The sequence below is a fragment of the Carlito syrichta genome, unplaced genomic scaffold, assembly GCF_000164805.1.
Source record: "Carlito syrichta isolate Samal-C Ts95f unplaced genomic scaffold, Tarsius_syrichta-2.0.1 Scaffold311198, whole genome shotgun sequence".
In the NCBI taxonomy this organism is placed as follows: Eukaryota; Metazoa; Chordata; class Mammalia; order Primates; family Tarsiidae; genus Carlito; species Carlito syrichta.
Genome location: NW_007255294.1, coordinates 294,366 through 322,011, shown reverse-complemented (window position 1 = coordinate 322,011; position 27,646 = coordinate 294,366). Strand labels below are relative to the sequence as shown.

The 27,646-nt window shown below is 44.1% G+C and overlaps 3 protein-coding genes across 4 annotated transcripts in view; 2 read left to right on the top strand and 1 right to left on the bottom strand.

The window, feature by feature from the left end:
* The window catches only part of SEC22C (SEC22 homolog C, vesicle trafficking protein), a 51,177-nt gene extending 26,944 nt beyond the window's left edge, over window positions 1–24,233 (bottom strand). Inside the window, exon 1 of one of the 2 annotated variants that reach the window (XM_021717826.1) lies at window positions 24,120–24,233. The gene's annotated coding sequence lies outside the window, so the exon portion shown is untranslated. Of the gene's footprint in view, window positions 1–1,361; window positions 1,520–24,119 lie in introns of those variants that run through there. The other variant, XM_021717825.1, reaches the window with a different exon arrangement.
* SS18L2 (SS18 like 2) lies at window positions 8,081–11,594 on the top strand. Its single transcript, XM_008068546.2, has 3 exons — window positions 8,081–8,281; window positions 8,506–8,582; window positions 11,035–11,594. Exons 1-3 carry the CDS (start codon window positions 8,213–8,215, stop codon window positions 11,120–11,122), a joined length of 234 nt encoding a protein of 77 aa, XP_008066737.1. The 5' UTR covers window positions 8,081–8,212; the 3' UTR covers window positions 11,123–11,594.
* Window positions 23,858–27,646, top strand: part of NKTR (natural killer cell triggering receptor) — a 53,415-nt gene continuing 49,626 nt past the window's right edge. The window contains exons 1-2 of the mRNA XM_021717823.1: window positions 23,858–23,964; window positions 24,144–24,224. Coding sequence (XP_021573498.1) covers window positions 24,167–24,224 — 58 coding nt within the window. The 5' untranslated portion in view covers window positions 23,858–23,964; window positions 24,144–24,166. The remainder of the gene's footprint in view (window positions 23,965–24,143; window positions 24,225–27,646) is intronic.

Genomic DNA, 27,646 nt, shown 5'->3' with positions numbered 1-27,646 from the left:
GCCCGACTCATTTTTTGATTTATTGTAGAGATGAGGTCTCGCCAAGTTGCCCAGGCGGGTCTCGAACCGGCGGGCTCAGGCAATTCACTCACCTCAGCCTCCCAAGGCGCGGGATTACAGGCTGAGCCATCGAGACCGGCTTGATAAAGTTTTTAAAGTTCATAACTACCTGTGAGATGGGCATAATCTACACTGGACAGACAGGAATACTGCAGCTCCAAAGTTCAAGAAGTAGAAGAGTCAGAATTCAAATTCAGATTTTATTTGAAATATTCTAAAGTCTACCATCTTTCTAACACATCCTGCTTCTCTAAATCCAAATTTGGGATTCCAGCTACTCAATTCCTCTAAGATAATTCCTTCTCCTACAGTACAAATATTAAAAACTAATCAGAGATCTGTAGGTAGAGGAAGGCGCCTAAGGTTACAATGAAGTATTACCTTGAAGTCAATTTTCCTCTCTGACCATCAGTGAGATATAGTTGATTTAAAAGTTTCTTCTAAAAATAAAAAACATTGAGACCCCTAGATGATCTCTGTGTTGTAAACACAAACACTTAAATCAGAGCTACAACATTGCATAAAATGTATTTTCCAGAGGGAACTATTGTGCCAAATTAATTCTATTTAGCAATGTTAAACCATTCCCAGTTGTTTCCATTTTCATTCTCCTACAATTATCTTTAGCATGATCAACTCTTTTCTCTATTAAATGTAATGAGAATTTACCCTGTACATTGGATTTGAGCTGTAGTTTTTTGTTTTTTTTTCTGACCATGTCACAAATTTCACCAATTACTTTCTCCCACTGGGACTATTCTTTTGTGGCTTTTATTTCTACAAACCTAATTTTTTCCCCCAAGGACTTTATCCTTCTGGCTCTGGAGGTATATGTGTAAACCTGGAATGGTCACAAAACCTGTCCCTGATCCTTCATCTGGTGTTCAGAAAAGTCGGTTCCGTGTATCCAGTATTTGAAGTCTTACAATATCGGTACGCTAAGGGAAGTTTGCTGTTAAAATTAAACGACACTGACATGATCTTCTTGAACGGTTAAAGAAAACAGCCGTCCTCTCTCATCTTGGACACGCCCGGTCTCCTCCCACCGGGGGCCGCCCTCGGCGCCTAACCATCAGCTCCCGTAGGCGCGCGCCTCGGGTAGCCCCGGGGTCAGCGGAGCAGACGGCTGGAGAAAGGGGACAGAGGACTCCCGAAAGCCCCGGGTACAGGTCAGGGCGGAGGGCGGGGCGGGCCCCGGGCCCCGGGCCGCCTCCACCTCCGGGCCCGCCCTGCGCCACACCCGGCCCCGCCTGCTCTCGGATAACGGGCCGCGGCAACCGCTTCCGCCCGCCAGCCCTCACCTCGCCCCGACAGCGGCCTTCGGGAGTCGGCGCCCGCCCGCCGCGCCACCGCGCCACCGCGCCACCCGCCGCCTCCTCCGCAACCTTAGCGAACCGGGTGGCCAGAGTCCAGGTCACCCGCGGCCCAGGCGCAGGTAGGCGGTGGTGCGCGTGCGCGAACCTCGAAGAGCGATTCGCCGCTGCTAGGCGACGCCCGCACCCAAACCAACCAATCCTGGCGCGCGCTCACAGCCCGTCCCGGCGGAGCCGCGAACGAAGTGGTTCTTAAAGGGCTCAGACCCAAACGAAGAGGGGAGTGATTGGGGTGCGCGCCTACCGACTTGCTTCCCACCTCCCGGCTCTCGCGGCGTTGTGTTTGAGGTCCGAGCTGGAGTACTCTGAAGGTTCCAGGAGGCTTCGTGATCCAAGCTCGATTCCTGCCGAAGTAGCGACGGGACTGACGTCCGGAGGCGGGGACGCTCCTCGTGACACACCCGGGGCGTGGGTTCCGCGGCCCGAGAAAGCCAAAGAGCAAGATCTACTGCCAACCTGGATGGGGTGCCAAAGTCCGACCCCGGAGGGACACACCCCAGGCTGGGAACGGAGGCACCCACAGACGGATGGCCGGCTGGAGGGAGATTGGGTGGCAGAGTTCGTCCATTTATTAACTCAGCAAGTATTGAGCACCTGCTATATGTTCTGTGGATAAAGTGGGGAATTCCTGACGTTAAAAACTATGTTAAGAAAGGAGGGTAGGGCGAGAACATCCATTAAACAATTAAATACGTGTATAAATACAGTCTGCTCATCAGGGAGGAGCAGGTGTTTTGAGAGAATTTACAGGAACTCCAGAGCTGGTCTTGGGGGACCGGGGGAGGCTTCCCTGAAAATGTGATACCGGCTGAGTAGCAGCTAAGTAAAGGGGAGAGGAAGTGTTTTAGACACAGAGTTCAGCATGTGTTAAAAACAAAAAAGCAAAGCAAAACAAAACAAAACCTCTGTGCAGTTACCGGGGAAGCTGAGGCGGGAGGATCCCTGAGCCCAGAAGTTGGAGGCTGCAGTGGGTTATGAACGTGTCACTGTACTCCAACCTGAGTGACAGAGCGGAAAGTAACAGGGCTCCTTTGAGGACTGAAAAAGAAACTGAGAAAGTGGGAAACGGGGAGTTACTGTTTAATAGGTACAGAATTTCAGTTGAGGAGGATAAAATGGTTTCGGAAATGGATAGTTGCACAACAATGTGAATGCACAACATGAAGTTAAAATGGAAAATTTTGTAATTCATATTTTACTACAAAAAAAAGAAGAAACCTAGAGTTTAGAGATCAAAGGAGTGGAGTGAGAGCCACTAGAGAGAACAGAAGGGACCACCATGTAGGGTCTCATGGGCCATAGAGAGAAGTTTAAAAGAGTGGAAAACCGATCAAATCTGCATTTTGTAAAAATCACTTTGGCTGCTATAGTTGAGATCAAAATGGAGAAGTTTCAAAGAAGCTATGGTGGGACAGGCTGGGAAGCCAGTCATCTGTGCAAGTTGGAACTGGACTGTGGACTGGGGGAAAGGTGAAGAGGAAGAGAACTGAGCAGGCTGAAGAGAAATGTAGGAGCAAATTCAACAGGACTTGGTGATGAATTGCATGTGAGGGGGCAATAAAGTAGCTTCAAGGATGATGCCACTGTTCAACCTTGAATGAATTGATGGATGATGGAGAGATTCACAGATATGGAGAACATTGAAAGAGTATCTGCTTTGAGAGATAAGATTGATCACTAGTTCCATCTTAGGTTGAATTTGAGGCACTTTTGAGACTTCTGGTTAGGAAGTTGTGATGGTTCGTTTTAGATGTTAACTTGACTGGATTAAATGATACTCAGGTGACAAAGCATTATTACTGAGTATGTCTGTGAGGGCATTTTCAGAAGAGATTGGCATTTGAATCAGTAGATTGAGTTAGAAAGCTCTGTTCTCACCCAATGTGGGCAGGTACCAACCAATAGATAGAACAAAAAGAAGAGTTGCTCTCCTCTGAAGCTGGGGCACCCTTCTTCTGTCCTTATCATCAGAACTCCAGGTTCTCCAGCCTTTGGAACTTGCACCAGTATCCACCAGGTTCTCAGCCATTGGCCTTAAAGTGTTACACCATCAGTCTTCCTGGTTCTGAGGTCAAGTCTAAGTCAGGGGAGACTTGGACTAACCCACACTATCAACTTCCCTGGTTCTCCAGCTTGCAGACTGCCTATTGTGGGACTTCTCAGCCTTCACAATCGTCTGAGCCAATTCCCCTAGTAAATCCCCACCTATATATCTCTATCTATAAATACAGGTCTATAGCCATAGATATATAGATAGCCTGTATCTCTATATTTAGAGATATACGTATCATATTGGTTCTTCCACTCTGAAGAATCCTGACTAATACAAATGTCAACATAGCCATTGTATATAGAGGTTGCAGTTCAGTGTAGAAGTCTGGACTGAACATAGACTTTTTAAAGTCATTGGCCATTGCCAGAACATCACCACCATTGCCTTGCTAAGCTATGGTGTGGCCATGTGCTCTTTGAGCTATGGCCAGGCCATTTCCTGGCTTTGGTCCCCTTCCCTGCCTTGGGGAGGTGAATCTTCTCTCTCTCTCTTAATAATTTACTTTCTAAATAAACTATATTTTCTAATCTAGCTTTTGTGCAATTCTTTGTGGCATCGAATTGCACCCCACACCCCCAGAGGGCCTGACCTAACATTCTGGAGGCCCCGCTGGGGGAGTGTAACCCTAACAGTTATTATATATAGCATATATAACAAACATATACAAAAAAATTGTATTATAAAAACTAGCAGGGCTCCGTGGCTCATGCCCGTAATTCCAGCACTTTGGGAGGTGGAGACTAGAGGATTGCTTGAGCTCAGGAGTTCAAGGCCAGCCTGAGCAACATAGCGAGACCTCGTCTTCACAGTAAGTCAAAACATTAGCCAGGCATGGTGGTGTGCACCTGTGGTTCCAACTACTTGGAAGGCTAAGGTGAAGGGATCGCCTGAGTCCAGCAGGTCGAGGCTGTGGTGGCCGTGAGCGTGCCACTGCACCCCAGCCTGGGTGACAGAGTGAGACTCTGACTCAAAAAAAAAAAAAAAAAAAAAAAAACTAACTGAAAGAGTACTGATTTGCTTTTGTACCTCTACAATACAGGCTCTATATTAACTTTAGAATTTTCTAAAGTGTACAAATTTGAAAAAATGTATAAATTAACAAAACTTCATAGACTTTATAAATGCTAGGGCTCAATTAGTTATACCTAGGAATCCCACTAAATTTAAAGATTTTGCCCCCGTACAAAAAAAGTCATCATCACATGGGTAGAAATTGAAGCAGGGCTTACATAACCAGGGGAAAAAATTATAAAATGAAAACGAGAGCTGTCATAGAATCTAATGGCTTACAGTGATCACCGCTTCCTGGTATTCACACCCTTGTGTAATCCCCTCCCACACTGAGTCAAGACTAGCCTGTGTGACAAGTGATAAAGACACTAGATCATAACAAGTACAGAGGAGAAAAGCCAGGAGATCCAGGATTGGTAAAGGAAATTTAAAAACCTGTAGTGTATGTTCTAGGGAAGAGGTTAGGATGCCCTCTTCAAATGTGGAGCCTTGGGTTCTTAAAACCTGCAATGTGAGTGCTTTGAAATAGGACCTCACATCCTCTGACTGGCGCAGTTGGTGTGGTCCAGGGACCACGATGGATTAGGTGGCAGAGGTGAGATGAATTACCTGATGCCCTAGTTCTCGTCTCCAATCACTGGTCACTTTGGCTCCAGGCTCGCAGTCAACTTTAGAGGCTTTCTCCTCCAGGCAGGCCTCTTCAGCCCTCCATCCCCAGGGCAACACCCTAGACCACAGAAGAACTCCATCTCTAAAGTTATAAATGCAGACACCTGATCTCTTATCTGTTCTTCCACCATTCTCTGAATTCTTTTCACTGTTTTCTGGCCTACAGAAACTTCCAGTTCAGTTGGCCCTCTACTTTGTTCGATTTGTCACCTTCCTCTAGTCTTCACTTCCTTACCCATCAGCTAACAGTCCAGACTCCATCACTTCCATCACATTCTTCCCAATATACTTCTTTTCTTTCCCTTGCACAGTTATTCTGTCACACCTGCCTGGCAGCACTATAATCCTGGAAGAATCTAAACTTCTGTCTTCTCTGAATCTGCTCCTGGGACGTGAGTACTGCTGGACAAAATCTCACAACCACATAGATCAGCACTCCACACACTGCCAACCTACACTAGGTCCTCAACAGCATCTAGCAGTCTGGTTTGCCAACTCAGCTCTCACTCTAGTTCTCTGCAAAATCAACTTCCAAATCTCCTACATGATCCTCAGATCTCCCACTCTTCAACCCCTTCTTGCTCTCCCAAGTACCTCCTTCACTGAAGGAGCAACCACCCAAGTGATGTTCCTCAGCTCGTGACAACTCTCCCTCCAGCTACCACCTTCTTTCCCCACTCTTTACAGCCAAACCTGGTCTATATGTGAACACTCCATTGCTTCTCCTTTCCCATTATTCTCAGTCCCCTGCAATTCTGATTTCTGCTTCACCAGATCACTGAAACTGCCCTCATCAAGGGCATCAAAGATTCAGTCTTATTGTACCTGATCTTTCAACATTATTTATTATTGCTGTCTTATCTCTTCTTTCCAATCACTCTTAAAAAAAAAAAAAAGTACTATGACCTTCATTCTCCAGAGTCCTCTTCCTATATCTCTAGTCTCTCTTTCCCTTCAGTCTTCATTGCAGCTTTTCTCTGCCATGAGAGAAATCATCACACTCTCCTTAAGCAGTCTTGTCCACTACATGGTTCCAATCAGTTTCCACAAGTAATATTTCTCAAAGCTGTATCTCCGGCACAGACCTTGTCCCTGAGTTTCAGACCCAGATAGTTAGCCATGAACTTCAAAATCTCCGTTTGATATCACCTTAAACTGTACATTTCCACAAGTAAATTTTCATCCTCACTTTCAGCCCAGCATCTCCCTCACTGTTCCCTACCTCCATCAGTAGCATTGCTAGTCTCTCAGTTGCCCAAGCCAGAAACCCATGAGTCACCCCTAATTTCTCCTTTCTTGGACCGAATCACTAAGGCCTGTCAGATATATTCCTGTCTTTCAAATGCATATACTTCTTTTTTCACTGTTCCCACTATCTCTGTTCTGCATACCTGTAGTAGCTTTCTTATTGTTCTTTTTGCTTCTCATCTGGCTGCCTGGGCTACCTTTCACCATATTATAGCCAGGAGTTGGACTTCATCATTCTGCTTAAAACCATCCATGGTTCCTATTGCTCCTAAAAGAGTCCAGAATCTGGATACCTGTCACCTATTTAACCTCTACTTCTTTGTACTGAGACACCTCTTTTCCTAGACAGTAGTCCCTGTATGCTGGACCAGGTTGGTCCTCTGCACCTGCCTCATCTCAACACCATCTCATGTTATTGTCCTTTTTCACCTCTCTAAACAGGAATCAGGTTGAGTAGGACTAAGCAAGACTGCATCCTGCTCCTGCAGGGTCCTTTTTTGCCCACTTTGTTTTCTGTGGAACTTCTGGGGAATTTTCCTGAGGAGGAAGCCTGATGCAGAGTTAACAGTGCAAGCTTTGGAGCCAGGAATCCTTCAGTCCTGCTCCAGTTCAGGCATGTTACCCCATTTCTCTCACCGGATTTACCCTTTGTGAAATGAGATGAAAGCTGCCTCTCCACTGGGTTGAATAAAGGGATTGTTGAGAGCGATCCCAGCAAAGCAAACGAGCCTGGACACTTCAGAAACACTCAGGGCTACCACTCAGTGAAAGGAAGCCCTAGCAAGACCCTTTTTGAGGCCTGCAGGCTCCCAAGAACTCCCTCCTCAGTGAAGTAGCTGCTGCTCATTCTGTGCTTCAGGGAAAACCAACCTTGTTACCACATCCACCTCAGTTGGGCTAGAAGACTAAAGCAACTTCAGAGAGTTTTCCTGGTTGCCAGGAGTAACCATGTGGCCTAGGAGGATATAACCAGCTTCCTCCTTGCATCTTGCAGCAAACCCCCTTTTGCAGTATGGTCACAGGCATTCGTGGTTAAGAGTGCGGGTTCTAAAGCCAGGCTGCCTGTATTCAGATACTGGCTTTGCTATGGGACCTTGGGCAAGTTACTCAATCTATCTCCTCAGCTGTAAAATGGAGAAAATACTGGTGCCTTTAGGGTTATAAGTCTAATAATCATTATTGCTGCCCAAAGGTAATCTAGCTATGTGGAGATAGGTGAATTTATATCAGCAAAGAATAAAGCTAATACCAGTGTTTTCCTTTCCTATAGCATGTGGCCTGTCCAAAGGCAATGCTCAGGTTCTTGCTCCAGACGCAGACCTGTAGGCACCAGAGTGATGTCAATAGGCCAGTGGACGTGAAGCCATATATCTGGGTTCCAGACACGATTCGGGTGAGACGCTAGGCAAGCCTCTACTGCTGCTGCTGCTGGAGTCAGTACACACCGCCTGAAACTCGAGGTGCTGACGCGGGGTAGGTCAGCTATAAACCCAGTTCCGCGCCATCAAATTTCCTTTTCACGATTGCGCAAGCGCAAAGGATACGCAAACAGCCTCGGCCCTCGGCGCTCCAGAGGCGGGGCACGAGAAAGACGCGTCCAATCACAAATGACGTTTCTTCAGTCTCTCGCCCCGTAGGCGGAAGGGTCCAATCAGCGTCGAGAGAGTAGCCCCCTCCCCCCCCCACCTATCGTGGGACCCGCGGTGGTCGTGTTGCGTCTGAAGCTGCTGGTTGGCTCGGATCTGAACGCCTGGTGGTCCTCGGTTCCCGAGGCGGGCTTCCAACCAGGTTTCTCGGGATGTCGGTGGCCTTCGTTCCGGACTGGTTGAGGGGCAAGGCGGAAGTCAACCAAGAGACTATCCAGCGGGTGAGCATCTACGCGGGCGGGAAGGAGTCGAGAATCCGAGGGGCTGCGGGGTGCCCGGAGCTTCCTGGAGTGAATCTGCGAAGGGTGTTTTACTGGCGGGGTGTGGGAGCGAGATGTGAACGTAGTCTGTACAGGCGCCGGGGCAAGACAACCAGAATATAGGGGTGCAGTCCTCCCCGCCGTCCTGACATCGCACTGCACTGACCCTTTCTCTGATCTTTCAGCTCCTTGAGGAGAATGACCAGCTGATCCGCTGTATCGTGGAATATCAGAACAAGGGCCGGGCGAACGAGTGCGTCCAGTAAGTGCCCTCCACCCTGCCCTGATATTTGACTGGAGGGGAAGCCAGTGTGATGATGCAGCAGCTGTCCCCAGCTCGGAGTCTTGAGTGATTGATCGCAGTTAAGCCTCATTTTACTGTCGAGAAAAAGAAGGTTCAAAGAGATTACTTACCTGCCCAAGACCGTATAGCCAGTACGTTGTGAAGTCTAGAATCAGACGTAGGTCCCTCTTCAAAACTTGAATTATTCTCAAGTTAAGGCTTCCTTCACGTGAAGCCATGCCAGCTGATGACAACAGAAATAGGGATGGGAGTACACAGAAAACTAAGCTCAGGAGATCAGAGCCATGACCTCTTTCTCATCCTGGCTCCTGGCCTCATCCTTTCTCTGTTAAGTGAGAAGATCGGACCATTTGTCTGCTAAACTCCCTCCCATTTCTAACTTGCAGTCTGTCTATTAGTGACACAAAGACTAGCAAAGGATCTCCAAGTTATGTCAAAGGTAAATTCTGCATAAAAATTTAGCATGCTCTCTAACCAGATACCAAATGAGAGAAAATAGAGTTTGGATTCTTTTTCCAAATCTAGTCCAGGAATTATGCCTGTTTTTTAAATGTTTAAGAATCCCTACCCTCTAGAAAAATCACCTACAGTCCCTCACCAACTACTTCAATAGGAGAGTAGAGATATTCATTTTTTAGTAAGTCTTTATGTTTGACTATGGCATTTGGTAATTTGCTTTTTTGCAGTTTATAGCAAACACTTTCTTGTTTTTCTATATGGAAAATGATTGCAAAACATTTGTTTAGTACAGTGGTTCTCAACCCAAGGGTAAGAAAGTTATCAAAATCTCCTAGTGAGCTTTGTCATATTGCACAGGACATGCTTTCTGACTCCTACTCCGATTTGTCTTCCTTGAAGGGGAGCTTCACCCCAGATTGGGAGTTGTTGCTGTAGTAAGCTCATATTGATCATGAAAGTGTCTTGTCCCTTCCTGAAGTTTGTTGAACAGATATCCTATAAGTACAGTGGCCCTCTGTATCTGTGAGTTTTGCATCCATGGATCAAAAATATTTGGAGAAAAAAAAAATACAATAATTAAAAAATACAAATAAAAAGCAATACAGTGTAACAATTATTTATACAGCATTTACATTGTATTAGGTATTATAAGTAATCTGGAGATTATTTAAAATATGCAGGAGAATGTGTGTGGGTTATATGCAAATATAATGCCATTTTATATGAGGGGCTTGAGCATCCTTGGAGTTTGGTATCTATGGTGGGGGTGGTGTGGGGTCTGGAGCCAGTCCTTTGTGGATACCAAGAGAATGGCTGTACTACTATTAATAGTACCAGGCAGGCCGGGCGTGGTGGCTCAAGCCTGTAATCCCAGCACTTTGTATGGCCGAGGCGAGAGGATTGCCTGAGCTCGGGTTTGAGAACATCCTGGGCAACTTGGTGAGACTTCATCTCTACAGTAAATCAAAAAATAAGCCAGGTGTATTAGCACGTGCCTGTAGTTCCAGCTAATTGGAAGGCTGAGGCAGAAGGATCGCCTGAGCCTAGCAGCTGGTCAAAGCTGCGGTGGCGGTGGGCATGCCACTGCACTCCAGCCTGGGCAACAGAATGAGACTCCAACTAAAAAAAAAAAAAAACTACCAGGCACTGTTTCAAGCTTTGGGGAATCGTTAGCAAAACCGATACCAGCTCTGTGCTCATGGAGCTGACATTCTAGGCTCTAGAATCTAAGGAGAAGAAAAACCTAATTTGGCACATAATAATAAATGCTTTGAATAAGAATAAAGTAAAGTTGGAGGAAGGGTGCTACTTTATACAAGGTTTCTCTGATAAGGTGACATTTGAGTGGAGACCTGAGGTGAGGGAGCCAGCTATGCGCAGTGAGATGAGTAAGGCAGAGGGAACATCAGGTGGAAAACCCCTTGGCAGGAGTGTGGTGGATATCTTCAAGTCACAGCAAGGAGGCTACTGTGGCCGGAACTCAGTGAACCAAGGGAAAACTATAGGAGATGAAATCATAGGGGAATTGGAGGCCACAGTTCCGTAGGGCCTTGTAAGGCACAAGAAGAGCTCAACTTTAACTCTGAATGAGACAGGAGCCTTTGGAAAGTTTTAAACAGAGATATGATGTGATCTTGACTTAAATTCTACAATGATAACTCAGGCTACTGTGTGGAGAATACAGTAGGTATACAAAGGCAGATCAGGGAGACTAGTTAGGAGATTTCCAAGCAAGAAATGATAGTATCTTGGCCTAGAGAGGTAGCTGTGGAAGTGATTGACGAGATTCTGAATATATTTTTCTTGACTACATTAAATAAGAAAATTGGTAACACTGAATTATCCAATCAGTGGATGAGCCATTCCACTAGAATGGGTAAATTCTTTTCCAGACTTTTGTTCATGGTCAGTAAAAACGAGCCTCTAATTTTTGCCTGTTTCTTACCCACAGATACCAGCATGTGTTACATAGAAATCTCATTTACTTGGCTACCATCGCAGATGCCAGCCCAACCAGTACTTTAAAAGCAATAGAATAATAATCTTCCAGTTGGCTGTTGTGAGAAGTAATTGAATGCAATCCATCTTTTACAAAACGGAGACAGAATCTTTACCAACTCAGCTGCTTAAAACATGATGAAACCTCTGTGGCTCTTTTAAAAATGTGAAAATGTGAAGAAAGCTATAACTTAACTGTATTTTCAGTGTAAATATTTATTTTAATAATTAAGTAGATCGCTCAGTAAGTTAAACCCAAATGTCCTCTTACCTGAAATGGGAGCATGTTTGGATAGCAAAGTCATCACTGGCATCTTCGAGCCTGTTTTTCATTTCAGCCTGAAGAGGAAATTGAGTAGACATTGGGCAAGAATTGATGAGACTCCCAACTGAGACCTTGCTAAATGGACATGTAACTGTGTTCCCCCTCCTATCAGTGTGTAAATGTGGTCCCCCGACTGCTCTTTTCAGGTTGCTTTGAAAATAAAACTTAACTTTTCCACAAAAGCCTGATCAGAAGTATAAAAGTTTTCTTTATTAAGTGTTCCATTTGGTTTTCCAGAAAAACTATAAGGATGTAACTGTAAGGTATATAAAACAATAGTGTTATCACTAAAATCAAAATTAATAGTGATTTTAAATTTTTATGTAATATATGATAATAGATGATGTTCAGTTTTCTTCAGTGATCACAAAAAGTCTTGTTGATTTATTTGAATTGAGATGCAAAGAAGACTCAAGCATCGTATTTTGTTGATGTCCCTTTAAGTTACTTTAGAAATACTTAATAGTTCCCCCTCTTCTTTCTTTGTTTTTTTATTGAAAGAACTAGGTCATTTGCCCTAGAATTTCTCATGTTCTGAATTCATCCAGTTGATTAAATATGTCCCATTATCAGCTGGGCTCAGTAGCTCAGCCTGTAATCCTGTGCCTTTGGGAGACTGAGGTGAGTGGATTGCCTGAGCCCGCAGGTTTGAGATCCGCTTGGGCAACTTGGTGAGACCTCATCTCTACAATAAATCAAAAATTAGCCGGGCATGGTAGCATGCGCCTGTAGTTCCAGCTACTTGGAAGGCTGAGGCGGAAGGATCGCTGGAGCCCAGCAGGTTGAGGCTGCGGTGGCCGGGAGCGACCACTGCACTCCAGTCTGGGTGACAGAGACTCCAACTCAAAAATAAATAAATAAATAAATAAATAAGTCCCATTATCACCCACTTTTCTCGTAAACTGGTGCATCTAGAGACTCATTCAGACTCAGGTTCTAATATTTTTAGCAAGAGTACTGTCTTAGGTGTTGATAAGTACTTGCTTTTGTAACACATCAAGAAGTGACCTGATTTTATTTATTTATTTATTTATTTATTTATTTAAGACAGGGTCTCACTTTGTCACTCAGGCTGGAATGCAGTGGCACAATCATGACTCAAGCTATCCTCCTGCCTCACCTCCTGAGCAGCTGGGACTACAGGCATGCCTGGCTATTTTTTTTTTTGTAAAGATGATGTTTATGTTACCTAGGCTGGTCTCAGACTTTTGGTCTCAAGCAATCCTCCCACTTTGATCTCCCAGAGTGCTGGGATTATAGGCATGAGTCGTAGTGCCTGGCCCGATTTTATTTATTTTCAAGTTCCCAACAGCCTTTCACTTAAATTATGATCTACCCAAATTTGATCTTATATTTCATTAAGGATTGTATAATGATGATTTTCTAATTTGATCATTTGTTTTTATTGCTGTGTTCTATAAATATTTTTCACTCTGGGATTTATCTCTAAGATGAGACAGAGATTCTTGTAAGCAAACCCAAAATTAGAAGCTGCTCCTTTTGAAGTTAAAGATTGCAACCCAGGGTGACTATAATATGTACATAGTGAAGAGAACCCATTTTGAATCCAAGCTGTAGCCCTTAGCCTCTGAGAGCTCTGCTTCCTCACCTCTAAAATGGGGATAGCCTGGATGTGGTGGCTCACACCTATAATCCCAGCACTCTGGGAGGCCAAGTTGGGAGGATTGCTTGAGGCCAGGAGTTTGAGACTTACCTGGACAACATAGCAAGATCCTCTCTGCAAAAAATAATTAGCTATGGTGGTGCATTCCTGTAGTCCCAGTAACTCAGGAGGCTGAGGCAGGAAGATTGCTTGAGCCCAGGAGTTTTCGGTTACAGTGAGCTATGATCATTCCACTGCACTCCAGCCCGGGTGACAGAGTGAGACCCTGTTTCTAAAATAATGTAAGGCTGGGCATGGTGGCTCATGTCTGTAATCCCAACACTTTGGGAGGTTGAGACGAGAAGATTGCCTGAGTCCATGGGTTCGAGACTAGCCCAGGTAACTTGGCGAGACCTCATCTCTAAAATAAGCCAAAAAATTAGCCGGGTGTGGTGGCGTGCACCTGCAGTTCCAGCTGCTTGGAAGTCTGAAGAGGAAGGATACCCAGCAGGTCGAGGTTGTGTGGCCATGAGCAGCGTGCCGCTGCACTTTAGCCTGGGCGACAGAGTGAGACTCCAACTCAAAAATGTCAAAATAAAAATAAATAAAATGGGGATAATAAAGATAGTATCTGCCCCTGAGGTTGTGAGATTGAGAAGATGTGCTTTGAGCTGGGCACATGGTAAACACTCAATGTGTATTAGCTCTGGATGTGTTTTCTAAGGGCTCTATCCCTTTCTATGCCTTCTCAAATCTGAGAGAGAGCCTGCTCCTTTGCTCCCTCACCCAATCTGCCATCCTTATGGCTTTAGCCCCTTTGTAGTCTTCCTCCACTGTTCATGGGGTTGGCACCATGCTCTATACCAGCTGGCACAAGTGGGCTACTCATGGGTCCAATCTGGTCAGCAGATGTGTTGGGGCTGTGCAATGTTTTTAGTTTTGAATTCGTTGCTAACATTTAAAAATAAGAGGATTTCCCATTAAAGCCTGGATTTCTAGCACTACTGGGCTTTCAGAGCTACACTGTAACCATCAGTTGGAGTGGCATGGCAGCTGTCTCCCCTTTGCTAGGCAGCTTGACTTGTTTACCCAGGGCCTGGCACACATAGGCACTTGGGTGGACCCATCAGACTAGCTCCAGCTGGAAAGTGAGCAGGGGCTAATATTTCCACTTGGGATGCCCGTAAAGCAGGGCATGCAACAAGGCTGCGAGGGCAGGTAGTCTATTTGGGAGATGATCTCAGGAAGCAGGAATAAGGTAGTGGGGAGAGTGAGCCAGGGAAGGAGGAAAAGCCACTAAAAGGGTGTTACTGAGGTCACTCCTGTAGGCAGTAGGCTCAATTCTGTGGCAGCCTCCAATAAGCATGCAGAATGTCCCAGCATTATCTGTCTGAGAGAACTGGTTGAAGTTTGCCTCCAGGGAAGTTAGTTCCCCTATACTAACAAGCTGCCTTTGTGGCCAAAGTGGATCCCTAGATGTTGGAGGAGATAAGAGAGTACAAAGCTGCAAGGCAGGCCCCTGAAGGGAGCTACTGCCAGTACAAGTTGACTCTGACTTGTAGGAACATTCCTACTGGCTGTAGCCCATATCAGTGGCAATGCAGGGTATCCTGACAGAGCACCAGAGCCTCCATTTCTGGGAAGCTAGGCCTCTGAGCAAGCCCCTGGGGGGCTTAAGTTCAGTGCGATTTCCTGCGTAGGAGGGAAAGTTCCTTGAAGACAAAGTCCAGCTCTCCCTAGAGGGAAGGGATTTGTGACCTACAGTGTTCCCCTATCTTTGCCATTTGGAAGGCTGTTTTAGTCAGCAGGCAGAGGACTGAACTAGGGCAAATCAGCAGCCTCAGAACAGCTGTGGCTGCTTTAGCCATAGCCTGGAAGATACTTGGAGAAGCTGCATAAGCCAGCTAGCTCTCTGCACTCCAGTCCATCTACAGTATTCGCTTCAGAGCCTGAAGCACAAGCACCTGCAGTCCCTCTTGAAGGACAAAGGAATTAATATAATTGTGAAAGATGATTTAAAATCACAACCAAACACCAAACAGTGACCCTGACCAAACTCTATTAACTGCTTCAAAAGTTGAGCCTATCTGAGCCGTCTCCAACCTGAGGAGTCAAATATCTCCCAAGAGCCCACACAGGGTCTGAACCTGTTCTCTTGAGTTTCCAAACCTGTGTCTTAGGAATTGCAGCAGTGGTGACTTCTGCCTTTATCACACTCCTGGTATGAGGATATAACAGCAAAAGCTAAGAGAGCAGATAATTTTAGGTCAGGTTGTATCCCACAAAATGTTAAGCTATTGGAGGCCTCTTGACATCCCAACCTCTGGGGACTCCCAGTAATGATATGGATAGTGAGAAAACGATGTTTAATGTTATCTCGTGTGCCCTTGAACCTCTGCAACGAACCTCCATTAGCAAAGATTATCTGAGTATATTTCTTTCTTTTTTTTTTTTTTTAGTCGGAGTCTCACTTTGTCACCCAGGCTGGAGTGCTGTGGCACACTCAGTCACTGCAGCCTCGACCTGCTGGGCTCAGGCAATCCTTCCACTTTAGTGTAAGGCAGATGTGGAGAAAGAGACAACAAGCTGAGTGGTTAGGCAAAGAAAAATACATTTATTAAAGGGGAGACAAGAGGAGACTGGCTTCAAAGAGAAACCAGCACCCTTTGTTTTGTGGGTCCCTTTTATACCCCCACCCGGGGTCTGGTGGTCATGATGCCTCAAGAAGTAGTTGGGGGTGATGGTTATATGGCCTTGAGATGCAGTTCTTGAGAAAACAGATGTGGGCCATAAAACAGTAACAAGATGCCTTTTATTGTTTATCACCCAGCCTTAGGATGCAGTCTTGAGAAAGCAGATGTAGGCAGTAAAAGCAGTTAGTGACAGGATGCTGTTAAGGTAGAGTGGTCAGCTTCACAGGTCATCACAGCCCTACATCCCATTTGCAAGGTTCCCAGTTATTTTAACAACTGCCTCCCTTTCCCCATGTAAGCCGTATCACTCAGCCTTCCAAGTAGCTGGAACCACAGGCATACACCACCATGCACGGCTAATTTTTTTGATCTATCGAAGAGATGAGGTCTCGCCAATTTGCTCAGGCTGGTCTCAAACCTGTGGGCTCAGGCAATCCTCTCACCTTGGCCCCCCAAAGTGCTGGGATTATAAGTGTGAGTCACTGCATCAGCCTTTGAGTATATTTCTTAAGCAGGGTACATAGTATCTTCATTTTATTGTTATTCTATTTCATACATATGTTTTGAATCTGTTCTATTATAAGAAGAACAGTTTTAGTAAGTTTATTAATCTGGCATCTGTATTCCCAGTGAAAGTCCCATAGATTCCTCTAGAATCTAGATGCTCTCTTGAGTCATTAGGAACTTCTTCCTTCTTAAATCCAAGGGGAGATGATTTTCATTTCTGTTTATGTTTAAGTAATTCAACAAATATTTATTGATCGACTATTACATGCAGAGGATACTGTAGTGAGGAAGCCAATGTCCCTTCTCTAAGGGAATCTTTATTCTTGTTGGGAGGAACAGACAATAGAGTATAAATAAGGACAGTCTCACATGGTAATAAGTGCTTTGCAGAGAATTACAACAGAGTAGTGTGAGGAGTGTTTGTGTTGTTGCTGCTTTAGATTATAGAGTAAGGGATGACCTGAGGAGGTAACATTATGGCTGAGAGATGAACTGACAAGGAACTTGATATATAATCATCAAGGAAACTAGCCATGCAGGCAGAGGCAAGAGCTAAGCCAAAACCCTTTATTCCAACTGTTTTTTTCTTTCGAGTCTGTTTATAGAGCAGTATTCACCCATGTGGTCATCGATTCAATTATAACCTGAGTCCTCATTTAACCAGTCCCTGCGCTTGGCTCTATAGTGAGGAAAATGAGGAGAAGGGACACTAGGCCCACTTTCAGGGAGATAAGTCCAGCAAGATAAAAAGACTCATGCCCTGGTATCATTTGGGTCCAGAAGTGCGTGAAAAATTGTCCAGGCACTGAGGCTGCAGGGATTCCACATGAAAATTATCAAGTGCTTCTTACATGTCATAGAAAAAGTTGATGTTTTTCCATTTCTGAGCACAAACAAAAAATGAACTCGTCAGTTGTAACAGAAAGTATCAGCATCCCCTTCTCATTTCTTGAACTTTACTCCAACTTCACTAAACTTCTTTCCTTTAACTGTGTTCCAGCTGACTCCCAATAGTCCACATCTGCATCTTTTTTTTTTTGAGTTGGAGTCTCACTCTGTCATTCAGACTGGAGTGCAGTGGCCGCTCCCAGGCACCGCAGCCTCAACCTACTGGGCTCCGGTGATCCTTCCACCTCAGCCTTTCAAGTAGCTGGAACTACAGGCGTGCGCTACCACACCCAGCTAATTTTTTTTTTTATCGTAGAGATGAGGTCTCGCCAAGTTGCCCAGGCGGTCTCGAACCCGCGGGCTCAGGCAATCCACTCACCTCAGCCTCCCAAAGCGCGGGATTACAGGCTGAGCCACCAAGCCCGGCCCACATCTGCATCTTATCCCTGAGGACTTTTTCCTAAAAGTGGAAGTCTACTTTGCCCATGTGTAGCAGGCCAGAAAAACCTGAGGATTATTACCCCTGGGAGCAGCTCTCAAACAACGTATCTCAGGAGATTTCCTCAGGCAGAAGTCACCACTGTTGCAATTCCTAAATATTGGTTCCCAGCGTTTCCTGCAGGATTAAGCTTCAGTCACCCACTGTGGTAGCTGGCTTAATATCACATACTATATGTTACCTTCCTTGTTTTACTTCCACAATCGCTGAATGTGGTTTCCTAGGATCACTTCCTGTGTTAGTCCACTTGGGCTACTATAACAAAATATCATAAACTAGATGCTTAAAAGAAAACACAGAACTGTATTTCTCAGAGTTCTGCAGCAAATTTGATGTCCATTGAGAGCCAGCTTTCTGGTTCATAGACAGTCTTTGTTTCACTGTAAATTCACATGGCAGAAGGGGAAAAGGGTCTCTTTGGGGCCTCTTTTATAAGGGCACTAATCTCATTCATGAAGGCTCTGCCCTCATAACCTAATCACCTCCCAAAGGCTCACCTCCTGATACCAGTAACTTGAGGGTTAGGATTTCAATATACATGTGATTTTCAGGGACACAAGTATCCAGACTATAATACTTCCTAAATAAACAACTTGCTTTGAAATCATTGTCTCAGGGCCTAGTTCTGAAGGAAACCAAACCAGCATACCAGATGTTTAATGCCTTGCCTTGGTAGGTAGACCCGATGAACTAGCTCAAACAATATGGCTTCCATAAGGGCATTTGAAAAATTCCAGAGCATTTAAAAAAATGTTACCCAAACTCAGCCTACTTGCAAAGGTTAGTGTCCAGAAAAATTATGAGCCATGGATCGAAGAATTTAAGAGCTAAAATCAATAAACAAGTAGGGTCAACATAAAATGAGTAAGGATCTATCTGACAAGAGGTATTTGTTGCAGCAGTTTTTGTTTGTTTGTTTTCATAACAATTTAATGGGAATGACAGAGCACAGTGGCTCATGACTGTAATCACAGCATTTTGGGAGGCTGAGGTAGGAGGATTGCCTGAGCCCAGGAGTTTGAGACCAGCTTAGGTAACCTCATCTTTAACAAACAAACAGACAAACAAACAAGAAAGCTGGGCGTGGTGACATGCACTTGTAGTCCCAGCTACTTTGAAAGCTGAGGCAGAAGGATTTCCTGAGCCCAGGGGCTCAAGGCTATGGTGAGCCATAATCAAACCACTGTGCTCCAGCCTGGGCAACAGAGTGAGACCCCAACTCAAAAAAGAAAAAAATTGATGGGATCCAAGCTTTCTTCTAAAGAGAATGTAGTAGCATACATTTGTGAAAATACAGCTATGTTCTAAAACAAGTTAGTGGTAGGAGGTCATTAACCTAAAAGCTAAAAGATGCATGTAGTATTCACAATTGAAATGGCTTCTTGGCTCAAGACCATTGCCTTGGTGGCCATCTGTGTGCTGCCACACTTTCATGTCACCACACTTTTATGTCCTTCTCCTGGTTACTGGCTCCACCCTACATTGATCATTCATAGTATCAATCTGGCCACCAGATTGATCTATGGATGGGCAAATAACCTAATCAAGCCAATCAGAATCTTTCCCTATGATTCTTCTTACTGGCTCTGGCAGGAAAAACACCTTCCCCTCAGATTGCTAGGCTATAAGGATGCGTGCCTGAAGCTGCCATGGCCATATCCTCTGCTTTCATGGAGAAAGTCCATCTGATCTTGACAAATAGCATGAGGATGTTATTCTATCAAAATACATCATTATCTATACCCCATGAAATATTCTACTTATTTTCCACAAAAAAATCTAGGGTTTCAAAAAATATGTTTTCAAATATTTGGTATATCTATGTATAAAAATATATTTTAAACTAAATTATGATGCTTAAAAAAACAGAACTGTATTTCTCTGAGTTCTGCAGCAAATTTGATGTCCATTGAGAGTCAACTTTCTAATTCATAGACAGTCCTCGTTTCACTGTAAATTCACATGGCAGAAGGGGTAAAGGGTTTCTGTGATGTGGGTCCCCCAGGTCACCTCCAGGTTTGATGGTTCACTAGGAGAATTCACAGAACTCATATTTAATCATAGCTATAATTTATTACAAGAGGATGCAAAGCAAAACCAGCAAAGTGAAACGGCACATGGCAGAGGAAATCAGGCACAAGCTTCTAAGAATTCTCTCCCAGTGGAGTCATACAGGACATGAATTGTGACAACACATGTTAAAATGTCTACCAGGGAAGTTCATCAGATTCAGTGCCAAGGATTTTCTTTGGAGCTGGTCACATATGCACCCACTGCCTACCACATACCAAAATTTCAGACTCCTAGAAGGAAAGCAGTTAATGAGCATAAACTATATTGTTTGCACAAATAGTTTAGGCATAAGGAGCCACTCTTAACATTTAGGGAAAGATTTACATAAGTGCAGGGAACTACTGCCACTCAAGTTCGTAGACTCTGGTCAAGGGCCAACCTGCCATCTGACCTTTCTAAACATAGTAGTCTTGCCAAGTATATAAATAGGCCTTTCTGCACAATTTCCTGTTTAAGATCTAGGATATCCTTTTATTTTTAAAATGGTATAAGGAATAAGGTAGGTATCATATATATATATTCTCACTCTATTCCTTTTCTTGCCTTTCATTCACCTCTTTTCTCACTCCCCCAGGTTATAAAAATGTAAAAGTCACTTTATGGGGAAGGTTGGAACAGGGATTCTTCTTAAAGCTGAATTGTGTATTACAGAGGATATATTGAAGGGTGCACTGAAAGCTGAGAGGCAATAAATAGATACATATATTCTATATATTGGGGTAATCATGTACATTTTCTTTAATGTTAATCTGGTGAATTATAGGAATAAATGTACTGATATTGAACCATCTTTGCATTTCTGAGTTAAAGCCAATTAGATCATGAACATTTTGGGGTTTAAATACCACTAAACTCCATTTTCTAATATTTTACTTGAATTTATTTATTTATTTATTTTTTTTTGAGTTGGAGCCTCACTTTGTTGCCCAGGGTGGAGTGCAGTGGCATGTTCACAGCCACTGTAGCCTTGACCTGCTAGGCTCAGGCAATCTTTCTGACTCAGCCTTCCAAGTAACTGAAACTACAGGCACATACCGCCACACCCAGCTAATTTTTTAGTTTACTTAGAGATGAGGTCTCGCCAAGTTGCCCAGGCTGTTCTTGAACCTGTGGACTCAGGCGGTCCTCTTACCTTGGCCTCCCAAAGTGCTGGGATTATTGAATTTTAAATCCATGTTTATAGTAAGACTGTTTTTATCTTTCTTTATTTTTTGAGTTGGAGTCTCACTCTGTCGCCCAGACTGGAGTGCAGTGGCTGCTCCTGGCCACCACAGCCTCGACCTGCTGGGCTCCGGCAATCCTTCCGCCTCAGCCTTCCAAGTAGCTGGACCTACAGGCGCATGCTACCATACCCGGCTAATTTTTTGATTTATTGTAGAGATGAGGTCTTGCCAAGTTGCCCAGGCGGGTCTCGAACCCGTGTTTTCATCTTTCTTACATTGTCTTTGTTTGATCTTGATATCACAAAGTAAGTTAGGTAGCTTTCTCTCTTTTTCTATTTTCTGGAATATTGAGAAAGGAATTATTGTTCCTTGAGGATCTGAAAAAAATGCCTACAAAACAATATGGACTTTGTGTCTTTTGGAAAAGAAAGACTATGCTTATTCTTAATGATTTTATTATGAAAAATTTTAAAGACACACAAAAGTAGAAAACATTAACTCAATGAATCTCCATATACCTATTACCTAGAGACAACAATTAACAAGATTCTTCCCCACATTTCTTTCACCCAATATCCATTTTAAAATTTATTTTCTTAGAGAAATAAATAAAATGAACCACTGAGCTCGGCTTAGGGGATTTTATTGGAGTGTCAAGATAAGAATGAATTCCTAGAGATTTAAAGTACTTTAAGTACACCCCAAATTATTTCATTGTTGTTGTTGGTTTTTTTTTGAGTCAGAGTCTCACTTTGTCACCCAGGTTGGAGTGCAGTGGCATGCTGATGACCATCGCAGCCTACACCTGCTGTGCTAAGGTGATCCTTCCACCTTAATCTTCCAAGTAGCTGGAACTACAGTTGTGCACTACCATGCCTGGCTAATTTTTTTATTTATTGTAGAGCTGAGATCTTGCCAAGTTGACCATGCTGGTCCTGAACCCATGGGCTCAGGCAATCCTCTCACCTCGGCCTCCCAAAGTGCTAGGATTATAGGTGTGAGCCACTGCACCCAGCAAATTATTTTATTCTTTAGCTCTAAAACCTACATTGAAGCCTGCTGTTTCAAACACAGTAATTACAAAGATGAGCAATGCTCCCCATCCTCTCCTTTCACCAACCTATGTATGAAAGTTAGCTTCACCAACTCATTTCATCTCCAAAAAGGCATGTACATTTCATAATTTTCAAACCTACAATTGTCAGAAAAATTAGACCCAGTACCTCTAGCTTCTCAATTCAGTCTAGGTTATACATGTTAAATCCAAGAGACTGTTCCTCTGAAGGAGGTACTGAACTCTGACCAGGGATTGTACTTGTGTGGTTGGGTGGAGGTGCCAAAGGTCTGAATGTACTTTATACACGTGGCACAGGTGCAGAAGTAAGTTAGAAATGATCTAAGTGAACCTGATTTCAAAATTTACTATAAAGCTACAGTAATAAAAAGTGTGCCACTTCACATACATTAGGGTGGTGACTGTTAAAAAAAAATAAGGAAAATAACAAGTGTTGGTAAGGACATGGAGATTTGGAACCCTTGTGCCTGTTAATGGGAAAGTAAAATAGTGCAGCCACTATGGAAAACAATATGACAGTTCCCGAAAAAGCAAAAAATGGAATTAGCTTATGATCTGGTGATTCCACTTCTGGGTATATATCCAAAAGAACTGAAAACGGCGTCTCAAAAGAGATATTTGTACACTCATGTCCATAACAGTACCATTCACAGTAGTCAAAAGGTAGAGGCAATCTAGGTGTCCATTAAGGGATGAATGGTAGACAAATTGTGGTTACACATACAGTGGAATATTTATTATTCAGCCTCAAAAAAGGAGGAAATTTTGACACATGCTACAACATGGATGAAATTTAAAGATACCATACTAAGTCAAGTCGGCCAGTCACAGGACAAAAAATGAATGAATCCACTCATATGAAGAACTTAGAGTAGACAAATTCATAGAGACAGAAAGTAGAAGGGCAGTTGCCAGGATCTGAGAGTCAGGGGGAGATGGGGGTTATCGTTTATAGGTACAGTTTCAGTTTTGTAAGACAGAAAAAATTCTGTGGATGGATGGTAGTGATGGCTGCACAACAGTGTGGACGCACTTAAAGGCACCGAACTATACACTTAAAAATGGTTAAATTGGTAAATTTTATATAATGTAGATTTTGTCACAAGTTTAAAAATAACCTGGGAAAAAAAAACCGTGTGGCACTGATACAAAGATCACAGATCAACAAAACTAAAGAGTCCAGAAGTAGACCCACACAAATACGGTTACAAAGCCTAGGCAATTCAGTGGATAAAAGAGCGTCTTTTCAACACAATAGTAATGAACTACTGTATATCTCTGGAGGAAAATGTGAACTTCAGCTCCTCCCTGACACCAGAAACAAACAAAAACCAATTCCAACAGACCACGGACCTACACATAGAAGGTACAATCATAAAACTGATACATGAGAACAGAAGAGAAATCTTCACGAACTTGAGGTGGCAAAGATTTCCTGGCACGGAAAAAGCACAAACCATAAAGGAAACGTGGATCAAGAGACTTCACTAAAATTAGAAACTGTTGTCGCTAGCGCCAATACGAGCACCAAAACACTCCTCAGTCTAAAAGTCCCAACAGTAGGACACGGTCATAACTACTCTCCACCATAAAGAAAGCAGACGAAGTCGTCACCTAGACTAACAACTTGAAAGAGCTAAATCACTAGTTCGTTCTCAGCGCACGAAAAGAAGGAGGTCTCGCGATACCGGGACCTGCATAGATGCCCACAACGCCACAGGAGACATGGAGTCGAGAGCGCAGGCGCACCCACGGCTCCCAGATTGGGTGACTGACTCAAGAGGGCGGGGCCGAAGGACCGCGCAGGTATAGGAGCGCCGGCTGGAGACTCGAGCTCCCAGACACGCCCAGGCTTGCTCGTCTCCGTCGCCCCGGTTAACCACCCGGGTCTAGACTGTGTTCTCGCGGTGTTTGTGCCGACTCTCGCGGGGTTTAGCGTGGCACTGGGAGGCCGGGCTGGAGGAGGAGGTGGCGTTCCGTTAGTGGGGTTGAGTTCTGGCTGCGGTGGTGGCTCCTTCTCTGCCCGCCGGGATCCGCTCAGGCTGGAGGCCAGCCAGGTGAAGAGCTCTTCTGCACTTGTGCGCGCTGCATGGGAACCGGAGGCCCGGAGTGGGAGGGGTCCCGTGGTGGCCGCCCGCGCTGTCGCGACAGGCTGGCGCGAGGCGAGCGTGGGGCGGACTTCGCCCCAGCGCCGCCCTGCCCCCGCGCTGACTGCTTTCCTCCTCCTCTCCCACAGCTCTTGCCGCCACCTCGGTCGCGATGGGGGCGCAGGACCGGCCGCAGTGCCACTTCGACATCGAGATCAACCGCGAGCCGGGTGAGCTGGGGGTGGGGCGCGCTGGGCCTGGGCGGGCTCGACAGAGGGGAGGGTCCGCCTTCATCAGCCCCTAGGCGTCGCGGGGGCGAATGGGCGCAGGCGGCTTACCTCTTTCTGCGGGAAGGAAATCGGTGGAGAGGCGGGTGGCCTGGGCGCACCATACCCCACCTTGCCCGCAGTCCTGACCTCCATGCCCCGCACGCCCCCTGCACCTCTCGGCTGCGTCCTCAACCCAGCCCGGCGTTCAGAAAGCGGGGGGGCGCGGGGGGGGGGGCGCCCGGGCAGTTCTTCAGGACTTTTTTCCTCGCGGTGTCTGTAGAGGGCAGGCACTCACGATTCTGATTTCTGGTATCTTGCTGTGTGCTGTGAAGTTTGGACGGGTGTGTTGTGGACTTCCTCATCACTGCATATCATTCGTAAGCTAACTCCGCCCTGTTTTCCCTTCGGAGTCTTCAGCCAGGATTTCTAGGTTCTTGGGACAGCGGCTTAGCCTACGTCTTGTGGAATGAGCCAGAACGTCCGGTGCCCGCAGAATTGCAGCAGGCGTGCTCTTATCACGCGCGTTTTGTCTTCAGGGAAACCAGCCGTCTGTTAGGATATATGTTTTTTGAAAATAAAATATTTTCTTATAAAGGATAGTTGTTTCATTCTCAGTAGCAGAGCGTGCGGAGTTTCAAACTGTTTCCTTGGCTTTTTGGGGATCTGTGACCGAAGTTTTAATTGGAGGCACATACTCTATATTGTCTTTGTGCAGCATCCTGTTGTGCGAATGCTCTAGACTCTGGAGGTAGAGCGGTAAATAGAATTAAGGTCTCTCTCCTCTCCAATATTACACTGGGGGGAGACAGACAAACTAGGAAGAAAGTAACATTGGCATGTAGTAGGGTACTGTTTTAGTAAATTGGTCAGACGAGGCCATTTTGAGAAAACGACCTCTAAGCAGATAGCTGACGGAGATGAGGAGGTGAGCTGTATTTGAGAAGAGCATTCCTGGTAGAGGGAAGTACTTGACACAAGCCCTGAGGAGTAGTGTACAGTCATCCATCTACAATGGTGATCCCATAAGATGATAATACTGTATTTCTTCTTTGTCTTTTCTTTGTTTAGATACTTATTGCTGTGTTACATTGCCTACGGTATTCAGTACATGCAGGTAGCCTAGGAGCAATAAGGCTATACCATATTGCCTAGGTGTATAGTAGGCTAGACCACTTAGGTTTGTGTAAGGACACTCTATGATGTTCACACACAGGGAAATGCCTAATGACACGTTTCTCAGAACATATCCTGGTTATTGAGGAAGATTGTACTTGCATGTTTGAGTATCAGCAAGGAGCTCAATGTTGCTGAAGTAGAGGAGGGAAAAGAGTAGTGGGAAATGGCCTGTAGGGCTTTGACTCAGTGAGGTAGGAAGACATGAAAGGGTTTCAAACAAAGGAATGAGATGATCTTAGAAATGTTGCCTTCTCTCTATAACGTTTTAAGCCTTGATGGATCTTAATCCTTATTCTATAGTGAATCGATGCTTCGGATAACAAGGTTTTTTTTTGTTTTTTGTTAATAGTTGAAAATAGCAGACTTTTGAAAAGTAGAACAAAGGCCTGTAGCCATGTTAAGTATTCCTTTCCTAGTAAATGTTGAGATCCTGGACTTGCAAAAACTTTGTTGTGAAAAATCTCCAGAATATGTTTGGTAAATGTTGAGTGAACCTCAGTTCTCAACATCCAAGGTAATTCATTCTGTTTGAAATTAACCACTCTTGAGAATTGTGAATCATATATATAACAAGAAATGCAATGCTTATGTTGTTCTAGGTTGAACCATTTGGTAACTGGTGATTTCTTATGACTCAATCTCATGTAAAATACTTCTCTAGCACTCTTCAGTGTATTTCCTAAGTAGTAGATACTTGGATTTGACACAACTTTTAAGGATCACTTAAGTTGTATGAAATGTCCTGCTTTGTAGGATTGAACCACTAGCACATATGTCATAAGTAGTTATTCAAGTAATACCCTACTTCTTGTATAGTTAACAATTCACTTGATGTAAATACAAAGCAATGTCTTTGATTTACTTTGAGTAAAGTTTGTGTAAGATTGGCCACAGTGTCCACACTGAGAGATCAATAACTATTGATAAACTGGGTTGAATACAGCCCATTATGTTTTCTATTCCTAGCCATAGAAATGCATATATTTTGTAGCAAACAAGTTAACAAAATTTTAAAATTATAGAGCCATCAAATGAATACAAGTATATATTAAAAGAGGAAAAGTCTTTTTTAAAAAACAGTTTATTAACAAGAAGAAAAGGAAAAAGGAAGATTCGTAGCAGAAAGTCCCGCTATTGGTGAGTTTCTCAAAAAAAACCACCAGAGGAAAAGTCTTTAAACTGAGTTTTTATCTGTAGATCCAGTAAGATTGTTTTTATTTGAAATAATTCCAGGACTGTTGCTTACAAGTCTTTATATAGGCATTTAAGATTTTGATTTCTTTAATAGATGTAAGAGTATTCACTTTGTCTATTCTTCTTGAGCAACAAGTTTGGTAGTTTGTGACTTTTAAGAAATTGGTGCTTTAAAGCTAGGCACAGTGGCTTATACCTGTAATCCAAGTGCTTTGGGAGGTCAAGGCAGGAGGATCGCTGGAGACCAGGAGTTCGAGACTAGCCTGGGCAGTATAGTGAGACCTCATTTCTATAAAAAATTAGCTGGGTATGATAGGGCAAACTTGTAGTCTCAGCTACTTGGGAGACTGAGGCAGGAGGATTTCTTGAACTCAGGAGTTTGAGGTTGCAGTGAGCTATGATTGCCCGGCCTGGGTAACAGAAGGAGACCCTGTCTTTAAAAATATTTTTCTTTAAATAATTTTTTAAAACAGGAACTGGTATATTTTATCCAAGTTGTCAAGTTTATGTGCGTAGAGTCGTTTGCCATAGTCTCTTTGTATCTGTGGAATCTATTAATGTCTCCTCTTTCATTCCTGATATTGATAATTTGTGCCTTTTGTCTTTTTCTTGGTCTTTCTGGCTAGAGTTTTATCAGTTTTATCTTTTCAAAGAACTAGATTTTGGTGTCCCTGAATTTTTTTTTTTTTCAATTTTTTTTTGCTTTCAGTTTCATTGATATCTTTATTATTTCTTTTTTAATGCTTGCTTTGGTTTTTATTTCATTCTTTTTCTAGTTTGTCATCATGGAAGCATGGATTGTTGACTTGATACCTTTCTTTTCTTTTCTTTTCTTTTCTTTTCGAGTTGGAGTCTCACTCTGTTGCCCAGGCTGGAGTACAGTGGCAAGCTCACAGCCATTAGTCTTGACCTGCTGAACTCAGGTGATCCTTCTGCCTCAGCCTTCCAAGTAGCTGGAACTACAGGCGTGTGCCACCATGCCTGGCTAATTTTTTAGTTTGTTGTAGAGACGG